The sequence below is a fragment of the Oryx dammah genome, unplaced genomic scaffold (genome assembly GCF_014754425.2).
Source record: "Oryx dammah isolate SB20612 unplaced genomic scaffold, SCBI_Odam_1.1 HiC_scaffold_2, whole genome shotgun sequence".
NCBI lineage: Eukaryota > Metazoa > Chordata > Mammalia > Artiodactyla > Bovidae > Oryx > Oryx dammah.
Genome location: NW_024070186.1, coordinates 24,695,352 through 24,716,626, shown reverse-complemented (window position 1 = coordinate 24,716,626; position 21,275 = coordinate 24,695,352). Strand labels below are relative to the sequence as shown.

The following is a 21,275-nucleotide window of genomic DNA, read 5'->3' as shown; positions in this document are numbered from 1 at the left end:
GGAACCAGGGATCAAATTGCGAACATCTTCTGGATCATGGAAAAAGCAAGAGAGTTCTAGAAAAACATCTATTTCTGCTTAATTGACTATGCCAAAGCCTTTGACTGTGTGGATCACAATAAACTGTGGAAAATTCTTCAAGAGATGGGAATACCAGATAACCTGACCTGCCTCTTGAGAAACCTGTATGCAGGTCAGGAAGCAACAGTTAGAACTGCATATGGAACAATAGTCTGGTTTCAAATAGGAAAAGGAGTATGTCAAGACTGTATATTGTCACCCTGTTTATTTAACTTCTGTGCAGAGTACATCATGAGAAACGCTGGACTGGAAGAAGCACAAACTGGAATCAAGATTGCCAGGTTATCAATAACCTCAGATATGCAGATGACACCACCCTTATGGCAGAAAGTGAAGAGGAACTAAAAGGCCTCCTGATGAAAGTGAAAGAGGAGAATGAAAAAGTTGGCTTAAAGCTCAACATTCAGAAAACGAAGATCATGGCATTTGGTCCCATCACTTCATGGGAAATAGATGGGGAAACCTCTGATTTTGGGACTCCAAAATCACTGCAGATGGTGACTGCAGCCATGAAATTAAAAGACGCTTACTCCTTGGAAGGAAAGTTATGACTAACCTAGACAGCATATTAAAAAGCAGAGACATTACTTTGCCAACAAAGGTCCGTCTAGTCAAGGCTACGGTTTTTCCAGTAGTCATGTATGGATGTGAGAGTTGGACTATAAAGAAAGCTGAGTGCTGAAGAATTGATGCTTTTGAACTGTGGTGTTGGAGAAGAATCCTGAGAGTCCCTTGGACTGCGTGGAGATCCAACCAGTCCATTCTAAGGGAAATCAGTCCTCATGTTTATTGGAAAGACTGATATTGAAGCTGAAACTCCCATACTTTGGCCACCTGATGCAAAGAGCTGACTCATTTGAAAAGACCCTGATACTGGGAAAGATGAGGGCAGGAGGAGAAGGGGATGACAGAGGATGAGATAGTTGGATGGCATCACCAACTCAATGGACATGGGTTTGGGTAGACTGTGGGAGTTGGTGATGCTCAGGGAGGCCTGGCATGCTGGGGTCATGATGTTGCAAAAGTTGGATCAGACTGAGCGACTCAACTGAACTAGATAGAATTTATAATAAAGAATATTGTGCATTTTTATTATCGCTTGTAATTTGTGTGCTCTACTTCCTTTATATTGGTACTGTTTCTAATAATTTATGTGCATAAATTTTTTGAAGTGCCATTCTTAAACATTTACTAACACACTTTCATTATATTATGAAATGAATAAAGTTCCTCCCAAACCTTTATTTATTTTATATTGAAGAATTAGCCTTTTGCAGTTGTACTTTGCATTTATATTTTCTATAGTAGCTGCCATTTCCACAGTTTTATTTCCTTGTCTGTATTTCTCAGTTTGGAAAATCATTTTATTCATTGTTATGTAATATTAACCACGGAGGGTAATATTTTGAATTTGCTAAAGATTTTTTCTGAACCTGAAAGTATAAACCACTTCTAATCAGCTATATGTGTACATACAGCAAAAGGTAAGAAAGCTAGAGGAATAGAGCTGCATTGTATTATTAATAGGTATGTATTTATTAATTTGTTCACTAAAATAATGTATCATATTTTCTAGAGATTCAACTAATGAGACTACTGCCCATTCTGATGCTGGCAGTGAACTTGAAGAAACAGAGGTGAAAGGAAAAAGAAAAAGAGGTCGACCTGGCCGGCCTCCAGTATGTATATACTTGTCATCTTTGTTTCTATAATGGTTACCAAGGAAAGGTTCTTGATATGAGCTATTTGTTAATTATAATACTGTTAATACTTTTTAAAATCTCACTGACACATTAGAATGTCTTGGAAACTGCTTCATAAATAGCCTTAGCAGTGGTTAGAAAATTACAGTATCTTTTTTGCTTTCCATGGCGTGCTCATAAATAAATGGTAGTCCATGTGAAGGGATTGGGAAGGTGATTGACATGGAATGAGGTGTAGTTAAGATTTCCTTACTTTTTATTTTTAGATGCAGCTCTGATTTCTTGTGAGCTCTTTATGAATCTTTTTAGTATTTGAGTTCAGTCTCAGAATATATTCTCATTTACACATGATTGAGAAGTTTAGAAAAGCTCTAAGTATTCTTACTGTATCGTATCTTAATGTCATATGAGTACACAGTCATTTAATTGAAAGTAGTACTGTCAGAGACAGTAGTATCAGTGGTATCAGTGGGTTAAGGCTTGTATTATTTTATACTCACCTTTATGAGAATAAAGGTGAGTTGACTTTGTTATTGCAGTTTTAAAATTTTATTTTATAGAAGTTCTTATTATGGAAAAATTTAGCCTTTTTCTATGGAAGTCATAATAGTATAATAAACTCTCCATATAAATCTTAAGCTACAGCAGTTATCAGGTCATGGCCAATCTTTCTTTCCTGTGTTATTTTTGAAGGTCATTGTAGATAGCATTAAATCTTTGAATATTTCAGAATGTATCTAAAAGATAAGAGCTTCCCTTCTCTCTTTTTTAGAACATCACTCCATGACTTAGCAACTAAACAACAACTAGTATCATTCTTGTAATGCAAGATGACAGTATTTTAGTAAAATCACCAAATAAGACATTTAAAGTTTATAATCATCTCATAAATATTATCTTTTAAAAATTAGTTTGTTAGGTTGACTCGTGGTCTACCTATTACAATCAGTGGCTGTGTTATTTAACCAGTTATTATGTATGCATGTCGTTTGTAGTGACTTAAAAATGTTTTTTATGTTAATTTTGTTCTATCAATATTTATCTGTTTGCCACAGTTTCTTATTAGATTCAGTGAAACTCCATAGCTTTTACTTTCCAGGACACTCTAACAACAACAAAGAAAGGGATAGGATGACTTCTACAGTTTTCTTTACACTTGATTTTATCCTTCACCTTTATATAAAGTAAAAAATAGTGGAGGAACAGACATATATTATAGGCACTCTTTATAATCCTTAATTTTGTAGAAGTATTTGATGCTATGGTATTCCTTTAATAAACATGTTGGGCAAAGTGAGAGCCTTGTAGCTAGAAGCGGTACACTCTTTTAGTTTTTCTTACTACTGTATGGTTTTTCTAAGACTATGAGCAAGTCACATTGCTTTCTCTAGGATTCATTGTTTATAAGTACACATTTTGAAATAAGACAAAAGTTGCTTGAAAATAGTAGAATAAACTGCAAACATGATTGCTTTGTTGAATTTATTCCCCTCCAATTAAAATTCTTTACTTAATGATTCAGGTTAAGTGCTGTCTTCTTCAAGAACACCTTTATTTATTTATTTATTTATTTATTTTCAAACAGAATTTATCACCCCTTCAGCAGTCTGTTGTATTATTTTTTATAACCTATTTAGTTTTAACTTGTCTACAGCTATATTCATGTAATGTTTTGCTTTCCTGATGAAAAGGAGTCTGTGTATCCAAATCCTTAGCTCTTTTGCGGTTAGAAATAAGATTTTATTTTTAGTGAAATTGGCTTCCCTGGTGGCTCACACTGTAAAGAATCTGTGTGCAATGCAGGAGACCAGGGTTGTGTCTGTGGATAGGGAAGATTCTCTGGACAAGGGAACGACTACCCACTCCATTATTCTTGCCTGGAGCATTCCATAGGCAGAGGAGCCTGGTAGGCTACAGTCCATGAGTTTGCAAAGAGTCCAACATGACTGAAAGACTGGCACTGACTTAAGGAAACTGCTACTACATAATCTAATATGTAAATAGTACATGTTCATCCCATGTTTCTAGTATGGAAAAACTGTCAACCGTCATAGGATAGTAGCATTCTAGAGCCATGTAGACTCTAGTCCTTATCTTCACACTCATTATCACATAGCTTTTTATATCTTTACCTGACGCAGACCCATTTCTTAACCTTGGAAACGAGCTGCCTGAGTTTCTCCTCTGGGCTTTGCACTGTACTGATGTTTTTTATGTCATTTAATCTTCACACCAGTACTGTTAAATAGGTCTTGTATGCAGTTTACAAGGTAGAAAACAAAAAAAGAAAGTGGCTGAGGTCACATTGTTGCATAAGAAACAAAGCTAGGATTAAATTCATAACTTACCTCCCAAACTCTTTCCCTCAAGAATGCCAAAACACCAAGATGTTAATTAAAATTGAGAGGTACAGTTGTCAGGATGATCATATTTGAGTTATGCCACAGTACCTGTTATGAAGATGGCTTGGGCACTTTCCATCAACTGGCTCCATTTTGAACAATTCTAAGTTTTGGTTCATAACCCCTTTGTTAGCATTCATTCTTATTAAAAGGACTTCATGGATCTCTGATTTTACTAATTTCCTCAGTGAAATGAAAACAAATTTTATAAGGACTTTGGGCAGCATTATTTTCCTTATTTCTAAATTCTTAGGAGACATCTCATTTTGGTGTTTATTTTCAGTAGGTTATTATTTCAGACTGTTCTTACTGAACTGTTACTTTGCAGATGTCCTATTCGTACTTGTTATTATTGTGGCTCTGAAAGGATGATGCTATCGAAGAGTTGCACTCAGTATGTCAAAGGATTTGGAAGACCCAGCAGTGGCCACAGGACTAGAAAAGGTCAATCCTCATCCCAATTCTCAAGAAGGGTAGTACTAAAGAATGTTCAAATCATAGGACAGTTGTAGTCATCTCCCTTGCTAGTAAGGTCATGCTTAAAATCTTACATGCTAAGCTTCAGCATTATGTGAACCAGGAATTTCCAGATATCCATGCTGGGTTTAGAAAAGGCAGAGGAATCAGAGATCAGATTGCCAACAACTGCTGGATAATAGAGAAAGCAAGGGAATACCAGGAAAAACATCTGTTTCATTGACTGTGCTAAAGCCTTTGACTTGTGGATCATAACAAACTGTGGAAAGCTCTTGTGTGTGTTAGTCGCTCAGTTGTGCCCGACTGTTTGCGACCCCATGGACTGCAATCCATTAGGTTCCTCTGTCCATGACATTTTCCAGGCAAGGATACTGGAGTGGGTTGCCATTTCCTTCTCCAGGGGATCTTCCCAAAGCCTTTGACTGTGTGGATCATAACAAACTGTGGAAAGCTCTTAAAGAGGTGGAAATACCAGACCATCTTACCTGTCTCCTGAGGAATCTGTATGTGAGTCAAGAAGCAACAGTTCACACCCTGTATGGAACAACTGATTGGTTCAGGATCGAGAAAGGAATACAACAGGGCTGTCTGCTGTCACCGTGTTTGTTTATACGTTGAGTACATTATGAGAAATGCTGGACTGAACAATTTACAATCTGGAATCAAAATAGACAGTAGAAACATCAGCAACCTCAGATACGCAGATGATACCACGCTAATGGCAGAAAACTAAGAGGTATCAAAGAGCTTCTTGATGAGGGTGAAGGAGGAGAGTAGAAGAACTAGCTTAGAACTAAGTATTAAAAAACTAATGGCATCCAGCCCCATTACTTCATGGCAAATACAAGGGGAAAAGGTGGAAGTAGTGACAGAGTTCCTCTTCTTGGATTCTAAAATCACTGCAGATGGTGACTATAGCCATAAAATCAGAGATGTTTGGTTCTTGGCAGGAAGGTTATTACAAACCTAGACAGTGGGTTGAAAAGCAGACACATTACTCTGCTGACGAAAGAAAGAGAGAAAGTTACGACAAACCAATGCACTGGTCATAGTAAACACCCTCTTCCAACAACACAAGAGAAGACTCTACACGTGGACATCACCAGATGGTCAACACCAAAATCAGATTGATTATATTCTTTGCAGCAAAAGATGGAGAAGCTCTATACAGTTAGCAAAAACAAGACCGGGAGCTGACTGTGGCTTAGATCATGAACTCCTTATTGCCAAATTCAGACTTACATTGAAGAAAGTAGGGAAAACCAATACACCATTCAGGTATGACCTAAATCAAATCCCTTATGATTATACAGTGGAAGTGAGAAATAGATTTAAGAGACTAGATCTGATAGAGTGCCTGATGAACTATGGATAGAGGTTCGTGACATTGTACAGGAGACAGGGATCAAGACCATCCCCATGGAAAAGAAATGCAAAAAAGCAAAATGGCTGTCCGGGGAGGCCTTACAAATAGCTGTGAAAAGAAAAGAAGCAAAAAGCAAAGGAGGAAAGGAAAGATCTATGCATCTGAATGCACAGTTCCAAAGATTAGCAAGGAGAAATAAGAAAGCCTTCTTCAGTGATCAATGCAAAGAAATAGAGAAAAAGAACAGAATGGGAAAGACTAGAGATCTCTTCAAGAAAATTAGAGATACCAAGGGAACATTTCATGCAAAAATGGGCTCGATAAAAGACAGAAATGGTATGGACCTAACAGAAGCAGAAGATATTAAGAAGAGGTGGGAAGAATACACAGAAGAACTGTACCAAAAAGATCTTAACGACCCAGATAATCACGATGGTGTGATCACTCACCTAGAGCCAGACATCCTGGAATGTGAAGTCAAGTGGGCCTTAGGAAGCATCACTACAAAAAAAGCTAGTGGAGGTGATGGCATTCCAGTTGAGCTACTTCAGATCCTGAAAGATGATGCTGTGAAAGTGTAGCACTCAAGATGCCAGCAAATTTGGAAAACTCAGCAGTGGCCACAGGACTGGAAAAGGTCAGTTTTCATTCCAGTCCTAAAGAAGGGCAATGCCAAAGAATGCTCAAACTACCCTACAACTGCATTTGTCTCACATGCTAGTAAAGTAATGCTCAAAATTCTCCAAGCCAGGCTTCAGCAATATGTGAACCGTGAACTTCCACATGTTCAAGCTGGTTTTAGAAAAGAGATCAAATTTAGAACCAGAGATCAAATTGCCAACATCCGCTGGATCATGGAAAAAGCGAGAAAGTTTCAGAAAAACATCTATTTCTGCTTTATTGACTATGCCAAAGCCTTTGACTGTGTGGATCACAATAAACTGTGGAAAATTCTGAAAGAGATGGGAATACCAGACCACCTGACCTGCCTCTTGAGAAACCTATATGCAGGTCAGGAAGCAAGAGTTAGAACTGGACATGGAACAACAGACTGGTTCCAAATAGGAAAAGGAGTACATCAAGGCTGTATATTGTCACCCTGCTTATTTCACTTCTATGCAGAGTACATCATGAGAAATGCTGGACTGGAAGAAGCACAAGCTGGAATCAAGATTGCCGGGAGAAATATCAATAACCTCAGATATGCCGATGACACCACCCTTATGGCGGAAAGTGAAGAAGAACTAAAGAGCCTCTTGATGAAAGTGAAAGAGGAGAGTGAAAAAGTTGGCTTAAAGATCAACATTCAGAAAACGAAGATCATGGCATCCGGTTCCAACCCTTCATGGGAAATAGATGGGGAAACAGTGGCTGACTTTACTTTTTTGGGCTCCAAAATCACTGCAGATGGTGACTGCAGCCATGAAATTAAAAGACGCTTACTCCTTGGAAGGAAAGTTATGACCAACCTAGATAGCATATTCAAAAGCAGAGACATTACTTTGCCAACAAAGGTCCGTCTAGTCAAGGCTATGGTTTTTCCTGTGGTCATGTATGGATGTGAGAGTTGGACTGTGAAGAAAGCTGAACACTGAAGAATTGATGCTTTTGAACTGTGGTGTTGGAGAAGACTCTTGAGAGTCCCTTGGACTGCAAGGAGATCCAACCAGTCCATCCTAAAGGAGATCAGCCCTGGGTGTTCATTGGAAGGACTGATGCTGAAGCTGAGAGTCCAATACTTTGGCCACCTCATGCGAAGAGTTGACTGATTGGAAAAGACTCTGATGCTGGGAGGGATTGGGAGCAGGAGGAGAAGGGGACAACAGAGGATGAAATGGGTGCATGGCATCACCGACTTGATGTACATGACTTTGAGTGAACTCCGGCAGTTGGTGATGGACAGGGAGCCCTGGCATGCTGCAATTCATGGGGTCACAAAGAGTCAGACATGACTGAGCGACTGTATTGAACTAACACAGTGTGTTGAAAAGCAGAAACAGTATTGTGCTGACAAAGGTCTGTATATTCAAGGCTATTGTCTTCCCACTGGTCACATAGGGTTGTGAGAGCGGGACATAAGGAAGGCAGAACACCAAAGAATTGATGCCTTCAAACTGTGGTCCTGCAGAAGACTCTTGAGTCTGTTGGATTGCAAGGAGATTAAACCAGTCAATCTTAGGGGAAATCAAGCCTGAATATTCCTTGAAAGGACTGAAGCTGAAGCTTCAGTGTTTGTTCACTTGATGTGAACAGTTGACTCATTGGAAAAGTCCTGATTCTGGGAAAGATTGAGGGCAGAAAGAGAAGTCGTCCTTAGAGGAAGAAATGGCTGGATGGTGTCCCCGTTGCAATGGACATAAACTTGGGTAAACTTTGGGAGATGATGAGGGACAGGGAGGCCTGGTGTGCTCTATTCCATGGGATTGCAAAGTATCAGACAAGACTGGGTAACTGAACGACAACAATTCAAATAATTATTGATCTCCAAACGGACACTATATAGTATCACATTTATTCTACCCCTGTGATTGTATTAGGAATTAATGGACATCATTTTCTCTGTCTACACCATCTCTAAGCTCATGTCACCCAGATTTATGTCTCCAGCTTGAACTTTACTCTGGATTCCAGACCACAGCTAAATGATGATTCCATTGAAAATCATCATTTAGCTATTTAATGGTCCCAAGATATTTTAAAAAACCAAACTTTCACACTTCTATCCCCTGCTAAGCCTTTTTCCCATAATGGCAGCTTTGTGCTTCTAGTTGCTCAGCTGTAAACCATGTAGTCATTCAGTCTTTCTTTCCCAGCCTATAGGTAAACTATCAACATATGTTGTCTAATTGATTTGCAAATTGCATCGATCATTTTTTACTGTAATGCTGAGTTAAGCCATCATCCTGTGCTTTTGTTGAAACCTATCATGTGTGCTCTTTGCCTCAGAGTCCTGTGTCATCTTTTCAGTGGGGCCTCTCTTACAGATGGTATCTGGAATTGCGTATCTTCCCTTCTACTGCAAGGGACTTTCTGTCCTCATCTTCTGTGTGTGTGTATGTCTTCTCTCCTTTCTCTTTAGTACTTACTATTATCTAACATAGTATGTCCTTTAGGTATTTATTCATTGTCTGTCTCCCTCTATTAGAAGGTAAGCTGCTTGAAGTAAGGGATTTTTATCTGGTTTGTTTACTGCTGTATACTAGTGTTTGACTTCAGTGATTGTTTATTGAGTTAATGAATGGTGTTTAATTTTGTTAAATCATCACTCTTTTTGTTACCTTAGTGTTTTAAATTTTTAAAATTTTGAGATGATTTCAGTCACAGATGAATTCCAAGAATTCTACAAAGAATTCCTGTGCAGATTCTTCATGCATATTATCCAAATGTTAACTTGTTACAACATTTGCTTTATTATATTTTCTCTCTCTTTATATATATACACAGAAATGCATAAATGTGAGTATACATTTATATATCCAAATCTATTATATACCAATTATTATTTTTTAACTCTCTGAGAATAATTTGTTGACATGATGCCACTTTACTCCTAGTACTTTATTTAGTATACATTTTCTTAAAAGCAAATATATTCTTCACAACCACAGTACATGTTTTAAAAGTCAGGAAAGCAATATTTGTATAATAGTGACCTTATGTACATAAATTTCATTCAGATTTTGTCTGATATTCCAAGAATGCCCTAAATAGAAAAAAAAGTTTTTTTTTTCCCTTGGTTCATGATCTACTCCAGGATTTCATATTGCTTTTAGTTGTCATGTAAATCAGCGTAACTGTAACCTCACTTGTCTTTACTCTCTGGTTTAATGTTTTATTATGTTTTTTTGTTCTCCATTCTATTTAAGAAAGACCAGTACTTATATTCTGAACATTATTTAACTTTCATATTCACATAGGCTAAGTAGGAAAAGTAGAAAAAGAGATACAGTTTTTACTTTTCTGCCCATATATTCATAAAAATAGAAAATTTAGTATAGCAGGTACAACAAAATATTAATGAGTATCAGAAGTAAAGGTTAACAGGTGAATATATTTTTAAAAATCAGATATTCTAAATTCCTTGGTACTATTGTTTATGTTATGAATTTTATGATATATATTTTATAAATTTAATCACTGTATAGTATTCTGCATGTGATTAATTTAATTGATTCCCTATTCTTGAATATATATGTTAATATTTGCTTATTAATTTAAACCGTGCAGACATAAGCTTATATCTCAAGAATAAGTTTGTTCTAGAGCCATAGATACTTTTTAATCTGTTGCTGGTGCTGCTAAGTCGCGTCAGTCGTGTCCGACTCTGTGCGAACCCATAGATGGCAGCCCACCAGGCTCCCCCGTCCCTGGGATTCTCCAGGCAAGAACACTGGAGTGAGTTGCCATTTCCTTCTCCAATGCATGAAAGTGAAAAGTGAAAGTGAAAGTCGTATCCAATTTAGCGACTCCATGGACTGCAGCCCACCAGGCTCCTCTGCCCATGGGATTTTCCAGGCAAGAGTACTGGAGTGGGGTGCCATTGCCTTCTCTGACTTTTTAATCTAGATTCTTAAAATTACAATTCAGTACTCAAAAAATATGCTGTATATTTTGAAAGTTTTTGATGTATGTTACTGGGTTATGTTTCACACAACAAAATACATGGTGTTACCTATCTTACTCTTGAGTATACTGATTGTTAAATCTTTTCTGATTTTTAAGTAATGTAACATTTCATCAATATGTTATGCAGTAGTGGTCATTTGTATTTCTTTTCTGAATTGCCTATTGCTCCTTTTCCATACCACTTTTTCTATTTTTAATTTTCTAAACAATTGAAACATCTTTTAAAAATAGTTTTTGTAGCTTAAGCCTACGTACTTTTATGATCAGTTTTGGAAATGTAATTATCAGTTGGATTTGTATCTATCTCCTCTTTGTCAAATGAGCTTTCTTGTTTTATCTGAAAATTTTTTCACTGAACATTTAGACTAACATTTAGTTCTGGCTTCCTTAATTATGCTAAAAGATACCATAATTTTTCCAGGAATCTAGAATTAAAACAGCAGTCACCATTTAATTTCCTCATACTAAATCCCTTCCCCTCAATCCTATATCTAATGATATTCCAAGTCTCATGAATTTTTGTTTCATAATGTCTTATACAATCTGTCCCTTTTGTTACATTTCCAATGTTCCTTTCTTTAGGCCTCAGTTTAAAGGACTTTGTACTGTTACCTTCCTGTTTTTAAACTTTTCCCTTTTCCATCCTATTTTTTAAATCACTGCCAAGTTGACCCCCCTTTTTTTTTAACTTGTTCGAATATTAGGAAGCACCTTATTTAGGGGCATGTTCTTCTAACTTATTTTATTGTGTTTGTAAACTCATAACCTTTTATTCAGTCAAATACATCTCTTTTGTCCTTCTGTATATGGCTTGTGGTTTTTCACTTATTCCTGGGTGTTCATTGGAAGGACTGATGTTGAAGCTGTAACTCCAATATATTGGCCACCTGATGCGAACAGCTGATTCATTTGAAAAGACCCTGATGCTGGGAAAGATTGAGGGCAAGAGGAGAAGCGGACGACCGAGGATGAGATGCTTGTGTTAGGTCCATACCATTTCTGTCCTTTATCGAGCCCATCTTTGCATGAAATGTTCCCTTGGTATCTGTAGTTTTCTTGACGAGATCTCTAGTCTTTCCCATTCTGTTGTTTTCCTCTATTTCTTTGCTTTGATCACTGAGGAAGGCTTTCTTATCTCTCCTTGCTATTCTCTGGAACTCTGCATTCAGATGCTTATATCTTTCCTTTTCTCCTTTGCTTTTTGCCTCTCTTCTTTTCACAGCTATTTGTAAGGTCTCCCCAGACAGCCATTTTGCTTTTTTGCATTTCTTTTCCATGGGGATGGTCTTGATCCCTGTCTCCTGTACAATGTCACGAACCTTAGTCCATAGTTCATCAGGCACTCTATCTATCAGATCTAGTCCCTTAAATCTATTTCTCACTTCCACTGTATAATCATAAGGGATTTGATTTAGGTCATACCTGAATGGTGTATTGGTTTTTCCTACTTTCTTCAATTTAAGTCTGAATTTGGCAATAAGGAGTTCATGATCTGAGCCACAGTCAGCTCCCGGTCTTGTTTTTGCTGACTGTATAGAGGTTCTCCATCTTTTGCTGCAAAGAATATAATCAATCTGATTTTGGTGTTGACCATCTGGTGATGTCCATGTGTAGAGTCTTCTCTTGTGTTGTTGGAAGAGGGTGTTTGCTATTACTAGTGCATTTTCTTGACAAAACTCTATTAGTCTTTGCCCTGCTTCATTCCGTATTCCAAGGCCAAATTTGCTTATTACTCCAGTGTTTCTTGACTTACTACTTTTGGATTCCAGTCCCCTATAATGAAAAGGACATCTTTTTCAGGTGTTATTTCTAAAAGGTCTTGTAGGTCTTGATAGAACCGTTCAACTTCAGCTTCTTCAGCATTACTGGTTTGCGCCTAGACTTGGATAACTGTGATATTGAGTGGTTTGCCTTGGAAACGAACAGAGATCATTCTTTTGTTTTTGAGATTGCATCCAAGTACTGCATTTCGGACTCTTCTATTGACCATGATGGCTACATCCATTTCTTCCGAGGGATTCCTGCCCGCAGTAGTAGATATAATGGTAATCTGAGTTAAATTCACCCTTTCTAGTCCATTTTAGTTCACTGATTCATAGAATGTCGACGTTCACTCTTGCCATCTCTCATTTGACCACTTCCAATTTGCCTTGATTCATAGACCTGACATTCCAGGTTCCTATTCAATATTGCTCTTTACAGCATCGGAACTTGCTTCTGTCACCAGTCACATCCACAACTGGGTATTGATTTTGCTTTGGCTCCATCCCTTCATTGTTTCTGGAATTATTTCTCCACTGTTCTCCAGTAGCATATTGGGCATCTACTGACCTGGGGAGTTCCTCTTTCAGTATCCTATCATTTTGCCTTTTCATACTGTTCATGGGATTCTCAAGGCAAGAATACTGAAGTGGTTTGCCATTCCCTTCTCCAGTGGACCATATTCTGTCAGACCTCTCCACCATGACCCACCCGTCTTATGTGGCCCCATGGGCATGGCTTAGTTTCGTTGAGTAGACAAGGCTGTGGTCCTAGTGTGATTAGATTGACTAGTTTTCTGTGATTATGGTTTCAGTGTGTCTGCCCTCCAATGCCCTGTTGCAACACCTACTGTCTTACTTGGGTTTCTCTTACCTTGAACATGGGATATCCCTTTGCAGCTTCTCCAGCAAAGCGCAGCCACTGCTCCTTACCTTGGACAGGGTTATCTCCTCACAGCCACCCCTCCTGACCTTGAACATGGGATAGTTCCTCTCAGCCGTTCCCGCGCCATTGCAGCCTGGCACTCTTGGCCACTGCCCCTCGGGCATGGGGTCCTCCTGGCTTCTCTTGACCTTGGACGTGGGGTAGCTTCTCTTGGCTGCGCTAAGTGCGCCGGTCAGGTTAGGCTCAATTCATTTCTTTGTTTCTTAAAATTTATAGACAGGTTATTGTACATATAGACTGCAGTTTCTCCTGTAGAGAACTTTTGGGATAGAGTAGTTTGGGAAAATCTTCTTGTCCAACTATGCCAACTTAAAATAGTTTACCAGAAGTGTGGACATACATTTAAATTAAGTAGTATAGAGTTGTAGTAAAGCATTTGTTCTAAAGATTGTTCTGTTGCTGCTAAGGTGCTTCAGTCGTGTCTAACTCTGTGTGACCCCATAGACTGCAGCCCACCAGTCTCCCCCGATTCTCCAAACAAGAACACTAGAGTGGGTTACCATTTCCTTCTCCAGTGCATAAAAGTGAACAGTGAAAGTGAAGTTACTCAGTTGTGTCCGACTCTTATTGACCCCATGGACTGCAGCCTGCCAGGCTCCTCCGTCCATGGGATTCTCCAGGCCAGAGTACACTCTGACATTAAATTGCATCATTTTCACAAAGTGAAGGGTGTATATAGGTTTTTGAATTGCTGAGTCTGTTTTTCAGAAAATTCATTACTTAATGCATTGAGTCAGGGTTTGTTTTAGAAAGTTGTCCCCCTACCCTCAGATATTTGTTCATGTCTTTTTTACCCCCAGTGTCCCTTGAATTATCTATAGCAATGAATACCTGAACCCGGTGTACCATAGATATCTCACTTGCACTATGGTTTATGGGATTTGAAGCTTCACTGTCCCTCCTCCACCACCAAATGACAGAATTGTATTAGGATGTTGAAAAATACATTTTAAAACACTGTGAATTTTTTGAAAGGTATGTGTGCTGCTATATTGAAGGATCAACTATTTAATATTTTTCACACATAGTAAGTGGACGGTGAATATAGAAAGAAAAGTTGTGTTCAATGAGTGAAAAAAAATTGTCTGATATCTTATATTCTGTAGATTGAATCAATTTGGGCATGTCTCTTTGCTCATGATTAAATTCACGTTATGCATATTTGATAATATTACCACTTACTGTCACTTGGGCTGTTAAGCATAAGTTCTTAGAGTTATTATAAATGAGCTTCTGTGAGAGAAGACATTAGAAGCTAGCCACACATACTCGGTTGAGGTACATATTTGGAAGGAGGTCCAATTTCCATTAGTGGAAGAAAGATTTACTAGACAGGTAATAGCTGGGATAAATGGAGTAAGCTGATCATCATCTACCAGGAAAACTGTATCTCTAGGATCATAAAGTACATCTGGTCTAGAGCTGGCACCTGTATTGCCTGGCAGTCTGTTATGAGGGCCCCACCCAATGGCCTGGGATTCAAGGATAGGATTTCAGTCCCTGAGACAAACCTATAATGGATAGGACTCTAGCTCCAAGGAACTGAGTTACTGGCTGGGTTTCTAAGGCATTAGTAACCTCCTAATTAAGGGAAAGACTCAGGTTTTTTTTTTTTTTTTTCTATTAACTTATTTAAATTGAAGCATAGTTGATCTGTAATATTGTTTCAGGTATGCAACAAAGTGATTCATGTTATATACTTCGGATTATTTCCATTATAGGTTATTATAAGATATTGAGTATATTTCTTTGTGCTTACAGTAAATCCTTCTTGCTTATCTGTTTTAGTTTTTTGTATCTATTAATTCCATATTCCTAATTTATCCTTTCCCCTTTGGTAACCACGTTTGTTTTCTACATCTTTCTAACCATGAGTATGTTTCTGCTTTGTATATAGATACATTTGTATTTTCTTTTTAGATTCCACATATGAGTGATATCATATGATATTTGTTTTTCTCTTGCTTTATTAAATATAATATTCTCTCGGCACATCTGTGTTGTTGCACATGGTAATATTTTTTGTTGTGCCTGAGCAATACTACATTATATATATGTGCCACATCTTCTTAAGCCAGTTGACTGTTGAGGGACACGTGGGTTGTTTCCATGTCTTGACTTTTGTATTTAGCGGTGCTATGAACATTGGGATGGGTGTATCTTTTTGAGTTGGAGTTTTCACTTTTCTCCTGATTTATACCCAAGAGTGGAATTGCTGGATCATACAATGGCACCCCACTCCAGTACTCTTGCCTGGAAAATCCCATGGACAGAGGAGCCTGGTGGGCTGCAGTCCATGGGATCGCTAAGAGTCGGACACGACTGAGCAACTTCACTTTCACTTTTCACTTTCATGCATTGGAGAAAGAAATGGCAACCCATTCCAGTGTTCTTGCCTGGAGAATCCCAGGGACGGGGGAGCCTGGTGGGCTGCCGTCAATGGGGTCGCACAGAGTTGGACATGACTGATGTGACTTAGCAGAAGCAGCATGGTAGCTTCATTTTTAGGTTTTTTGTTTGTTTGTTTAGGGAACCTCCATACTGTACCATGTGACTGTATCAGTTTATATAACCATCAACAGTGTAGGAGGGTTCCCTTTTCTCCAGACCTTTTTCACCATTTATTTCTAGACTTGTGTTGTATTTCTTTATAGTAAAATGAAATATCAGAAAGAGAAAGCTTAAGAAAAATCCCATTTAAAGCTGTGTCAAAAATTACCTAAGAATAAACTTAACCAAGTTGAAAGGCCTATATGCAGAAAATGATAATACATTGATAAAGGAAACTGAAAGTGATTTAAAGAAATAGAAAGATATCCCATGCTCCTAAGTTGGAAGAATTAATAGTTAAAATGTCCATAGTACCCGAAGGAGTCCACAGATTTAATGCAATCTATATCAGGTCAGAAAGCGACAGTTAGGACTGGACATGGAACAACAGACTAGTTTCAAATAGGAAAAGGAGTACGTCAAGGCTGTATATTGTCACCCTGCTTATTTAACTTCTATGCAGAGTACATCATGAGAAATGCTGGACTGGAAGAAACACAAGCTGGATCAAGATTGCCGGGAAAAGTATCAATAACCTCAGATATACAGATGACACCACCCTTATGGCAGAAAGTGAAGAGGAACTCAAAAACCTCTTGATGAAAGTGAAAATGGAGAGTGAAAAAGTTGGCTTAAAGCTCAACATTCAGAAAATGAAGATCATGGCATCTGGTCCCATCACTTCATGGGACATAGATGGGGAAACAGTGGAAACGGTGTCAGACTTTATTTTGGGGGGCTCCAAAATCACTTCAGATGGTGATTGCAGCCATGAAATTAAAAGACGCTTACTCCTTGGAAGAAAAGTTATGACCAACCTAGATAGCATATTCAAAACCAGAGACATTCCTTTCCCAACTAAGGTCCATCTAGTCAAGGCTATGGTTTTTCCAGTGGTCATGTATGGATGTGAGAGTTGGACTGTGAAGAAGGCTGAGTGCCGAAGAATTGATGCTTTTGAACTGTGGTGTTGGAGAAGACTCTTGAGAGTCCCTTGGACTGCAAGGAGATCCAACCAGTCCATTCTGAAGGAGATCAGCCCTGGGATTTCTTTGGAAGGAGTGATGCTAAAGCTGAAACTCCAGTACTTTGGCCACCTCATGCGAAGAGTTGACTCATTGGAAAAGACTCTGATGCTGGGAGGGATTGGGGGCAGGAGGAGAAGGGGATGACAGAGGATGAGGTGGCTGGATGGCATCACTGACTTGATGGATGTGAGTCTGAGTGAACTCCTGGAGTTGGTGATGGACAAGGAGGCCTGGTGTGCTGCGATTCATGGGGAAAAAAAGTGTTTTGGAACTTCTTGGTCCAGCCACTCAACTGGTCGTTATCAGTTATTCCATACAATTTACTTTTACTTGCACATCACAATTCAATTGAGAAATGGTTTATGATTGTTGTATAGAATAAAAGACGACACTTCAAAATGATGGTTTTTTATGATCTGCAGGCAGATTATGAGGCACCCACTTACCAAGCCTTTCTACCTTTCCAGTTTGCTTCAAATGCCTAATGACTGTAGAATGGTTGATACTCAGTTCTTTGACAGCTTCATGTGTAGTTGTAAGAGGATTGACTTCAATGATTGCTCTTAGTTAGTTGTTGTCTGTTTCTGATGGTTGGCCACTATACTCCTCATCTTCAAGGCTCTTGTGTAATTTGCAAAACTTCTTGAACCACCAGTGCCCTGTATGTTCGTTAGCAGTTCCTGGGCCAGATGCATTGTTGATGTTGTGAGTTGTCTCTGATGCTTTTATGACCCATTTTGAACTCAGATTTTTAAAAAATTGCTCAAATTTGTTTTCTGTCTAAAAAAATATAAAATAAAGAGCAAGTGTTAAGTCATTAGGAAAGAAAGTGAGAAATGTACATTCAAATGATGTATATGATAATCACATGTATTTAACAGTGTATTCCAGTATCAAACAGCAAAGTTCAACAACGGAAAACCACATTTACTTTTGCACCATTGTAATAGCTTTGTGAGGATAGAGGTTACGATGTTGGATTGTACAAGGTTGGACAGTCGAATCAGGAGAGAAATCTTCACCAGTAATTTAAACAGAAAAATGTAATGTGAGAAATTATCATTTGTTGAAAATTCTTTAATAATTTATCATTCAAGGATTATGAATTAAGACAACTAAGTATCTTTCTGTTAGAGTGGCTGAAATCTAAGAACCTGGCAATACCAATTTCCTGGCACAAATTTGAAGCAACAGAAGTTGGAGCTCATTGCTGTTTAGAATGTGAAATGGTGTTGCCACTTTGGAAGACTGTGGAAGTTTTGTACTAAGCTAAACATAGTTTTAGTATGTTATGGTAATCCTAGGTGTTTGCACAATGGATTTGGAAGTTTTGTTTATACAAAACTCTGTATGTAAATTCTTATAGAAGTTTTATTCCTAACTGCTAAAAATGGTGGGCAGGATGTCCACCGTTAGGTAAATGGATGACAAAACTTGGTACATGCATACAGTAGAATATTGTTTACAGAAAAACAGAAATGAGCTATTAAACCTCTAAAAGACATGGATCAATATTTAATTTGTTTTGTTAAGATGAAAAATACCAGTATGAAAATGTATGCTCTGTGACTACAAATATATGACTGTGTAAAAGACAAAACAGTAGTGGTGATTAAAAAATAGTTTTTGGAGTTTGCCAAGGGAAAGTGGGAGGGTTAAATGTGAACAACAGGCATTTTTTAAGGTAGTAAAACTTTTTTCTGTTATACCATAATTGTTCATTCATGACACTATGTATTTGTCAAAAATCATTGAACTTTTCATAAAAAGTGAATTTTATTAATTCACATGTTTAAAAAATCATTTATAAGCTTTGGGGAATAGCAGGATGAAATGTAGAGTGTATCAATATTATCTAACTCTGTTGCTGACTTTAGTAACTTTGGAAATGAGTCTGTAAGACTAAAGTCAAAGAAAACTGCTGTACACAATGCATAAAAGAGCTGCAGTCTAGTTCATAAAATTGTTTCCCATGAGGTAGGGCTTAAAATACTGCTAGGGCTTAAAATACTGCTGTATAAGTACACTGATGAGAGCCAGATTTCTTGCTGTTGGAGTGGGAGTTTGTAGATGAGTATGGGGAAGAAGCATCCATATGTTAATGGATTAGATTTGGAGATACCAGTTACAAAAGAAATTTGCTTAACTTAATATAGATAACAGACCATTGCATACAGAAATATTTGTAGTTATGTGTATATATATGGAACATACATTTCATTGTTTTGCCCACCTAAGGGCCTAGAAGCAAGGGCACTCAGTATGAAGGAGCAAAACCTAGTGCCCAGATCTTCATTCCTAATAAAATTCTCTAATAAAAGGAACCAGAACTCTTACCTGATTCTAACACTGGAAAACAGAATATACAGTATGAGCATGGAGAATGTTGTGCTGCCGGAAAGTAACCAAGTACTAAATAAAAAATACACACAATGGAGTATGTGTATATTTATCACACAATAATATGTCAGAAGGACAAAGGAGACAAAACTGAAAGATCTCTCAATGGCCAAAGATGAAACAAGTTGAACAACAAAATAAAATAATATTTAATTGTAATCCAAAGTAAATGTTGACGGGTCTACATTAGTATACATGATTGAATGAATGAGAGAGAATAGAGAAATCTCCCATGCTGAAAGAATATCAAACAGTATGTATAAATGCTCGATCTCCAAGGAGGTGGAGCATAGCTCCTCACTCCTTCAATGTGGAATGCACATACTGACTTTCTTCCAAACAGTGAAGTATGGAGACGAGAGTAAAAGTAACTTTACAGTGGAAAACCTGACAAATATCACCTCTGCCAACTGATTAACAGGTCAGCATCAAGAGTGATAAGTCATGTGTTAGACTATACCCTTGATTGTGAGGGGACAAAAGATATTATAGGTGACACTTTATCTCTTATATCGTCCTCTCCAAACCGATAATTCCAGTCTGGTTGTGAGAAAAACATCAGACAAACCTCAGTTGAGGAATGTTGTATAATATACCTGTACAACATAAAATACTTGTCCAAAATTCCTTAAAATTTTCAAGGTCACCATAAACCAGGAAAGAATAAAAACTGTTGCAGCCAAGAGGAGCTTAGGGAGACATGATGTGAATATGTCTAAGAGCCCTTGGGTGGGCTTCTAGAACAGATCATTTAAAAAAAAAAAAAAACTAGGAAAATCTGAATTAAATATGGACTTTTGTTAATATATGAAGAGTGGTTCATTAATTGTAACATATATCATACAAATAGTAAGGTGTTAATAATAGGTCTAATTAGATACTATATATGTGGGGGTTCCTTTTACTGTCTTCACAACTTTATTTTGTATAGCTAACACTGTTCTAAAACTAATTTATTTAAAAATAAGCAGTAAATTTATTATGCATTAATTCACACAAATAGAGGTCAGGCTATTAACTATAATATCAAGAGAGTGAGAGAGTACTTTGAAGAATATAAGAATAGAGAATGATGGGAGTGTGTCCTGTGAGCAGGAAGAGAAGCCCCACTATGCTGTGCTTTGTAGTGTTCCTCTAGGGCATTTGAGTTATAAAGCTTACCATTGCAGCAAATGACAAGAGAAATGTTTACCGAATCCAGTTCCAGCATCACAAAGTGGGGCAAAATAAAGTACATTTGAAGAACAGTAAATTGATAACCAAAACAGTCTGGTATGAGAGAGAACTAAACCACTCAAGAAAGCGTATAAAGATTGAGAAGATGCTTAGCAGAGACCTAAGGTAACACTGACAAGGAAGGAATATAGGGAGGGAAGAGATCTGAAACACATAGGGATAATGTGGCTTGCTGGGAGAGTTGCAAAAAAAAAAAATGTCTATTAAATTTAGCAGCATTGATTTTACTGGTGAATTTGGTCAGTAACTCTAGTGTGTTTATATATAAGTGAAATTTACGGGAATGATAACAAGAGTAGTGACTGCAAGCTACTCTATCTTGACTCCAAAGGTGAGACATAGATAAGGTGATGGCAGGTGTTGACTTTTCTTTGTAAGTTGGGAGCATGGCATGGGATGGGTTGTTAAATGAAGATTGTGCCTTGTCTAACTCAATGAAACTATGAGCCATGCCCTGTAGGGCCACCCAAGTTGGACGGGTCATGGTGGAGAGTTCTGGCAAAATGTGGTCCACTAGAGAACTGAATGATAAACCACTTCAGTATTCTTGCCTTGAGAACCCCATGAACATTGGGAAAAGGCAAAAAGATAGGACACTGGAAGATGAACTCCCCAGGTTGATAGGTGCCCAGTATGCTACTGGAGAAGAGTGGAGAAATACTCCAGAAAGAATGAAGAGAAAGAGCCAAAGCAGAAGAAA

The 21,275-nt window shown here is 37.9% G+C and overlaps 1 protein-coding gene across 1 annotated transcript in view; it reads left to right on the top strand.

The window, feature by feature from the left end:
• Positions 1 to 21,275, top strand: part of STAG1 (stromal antigen 1) — a 460,953-nt gene that overhangs the window by 146,177 nt on the left and 293,501 nt on the right. The window contains exon 3 of the mRNA XM_040233144.1: positions 1,658 to 1,760. Coding sequence (XP_040089078.1) covers positions 1,658 to 1,760 — 103 coding nt within the window. The remainder of the gene's footprint in view (positions 1 to 1,657; positions 1,761 to 21,275) is intronic.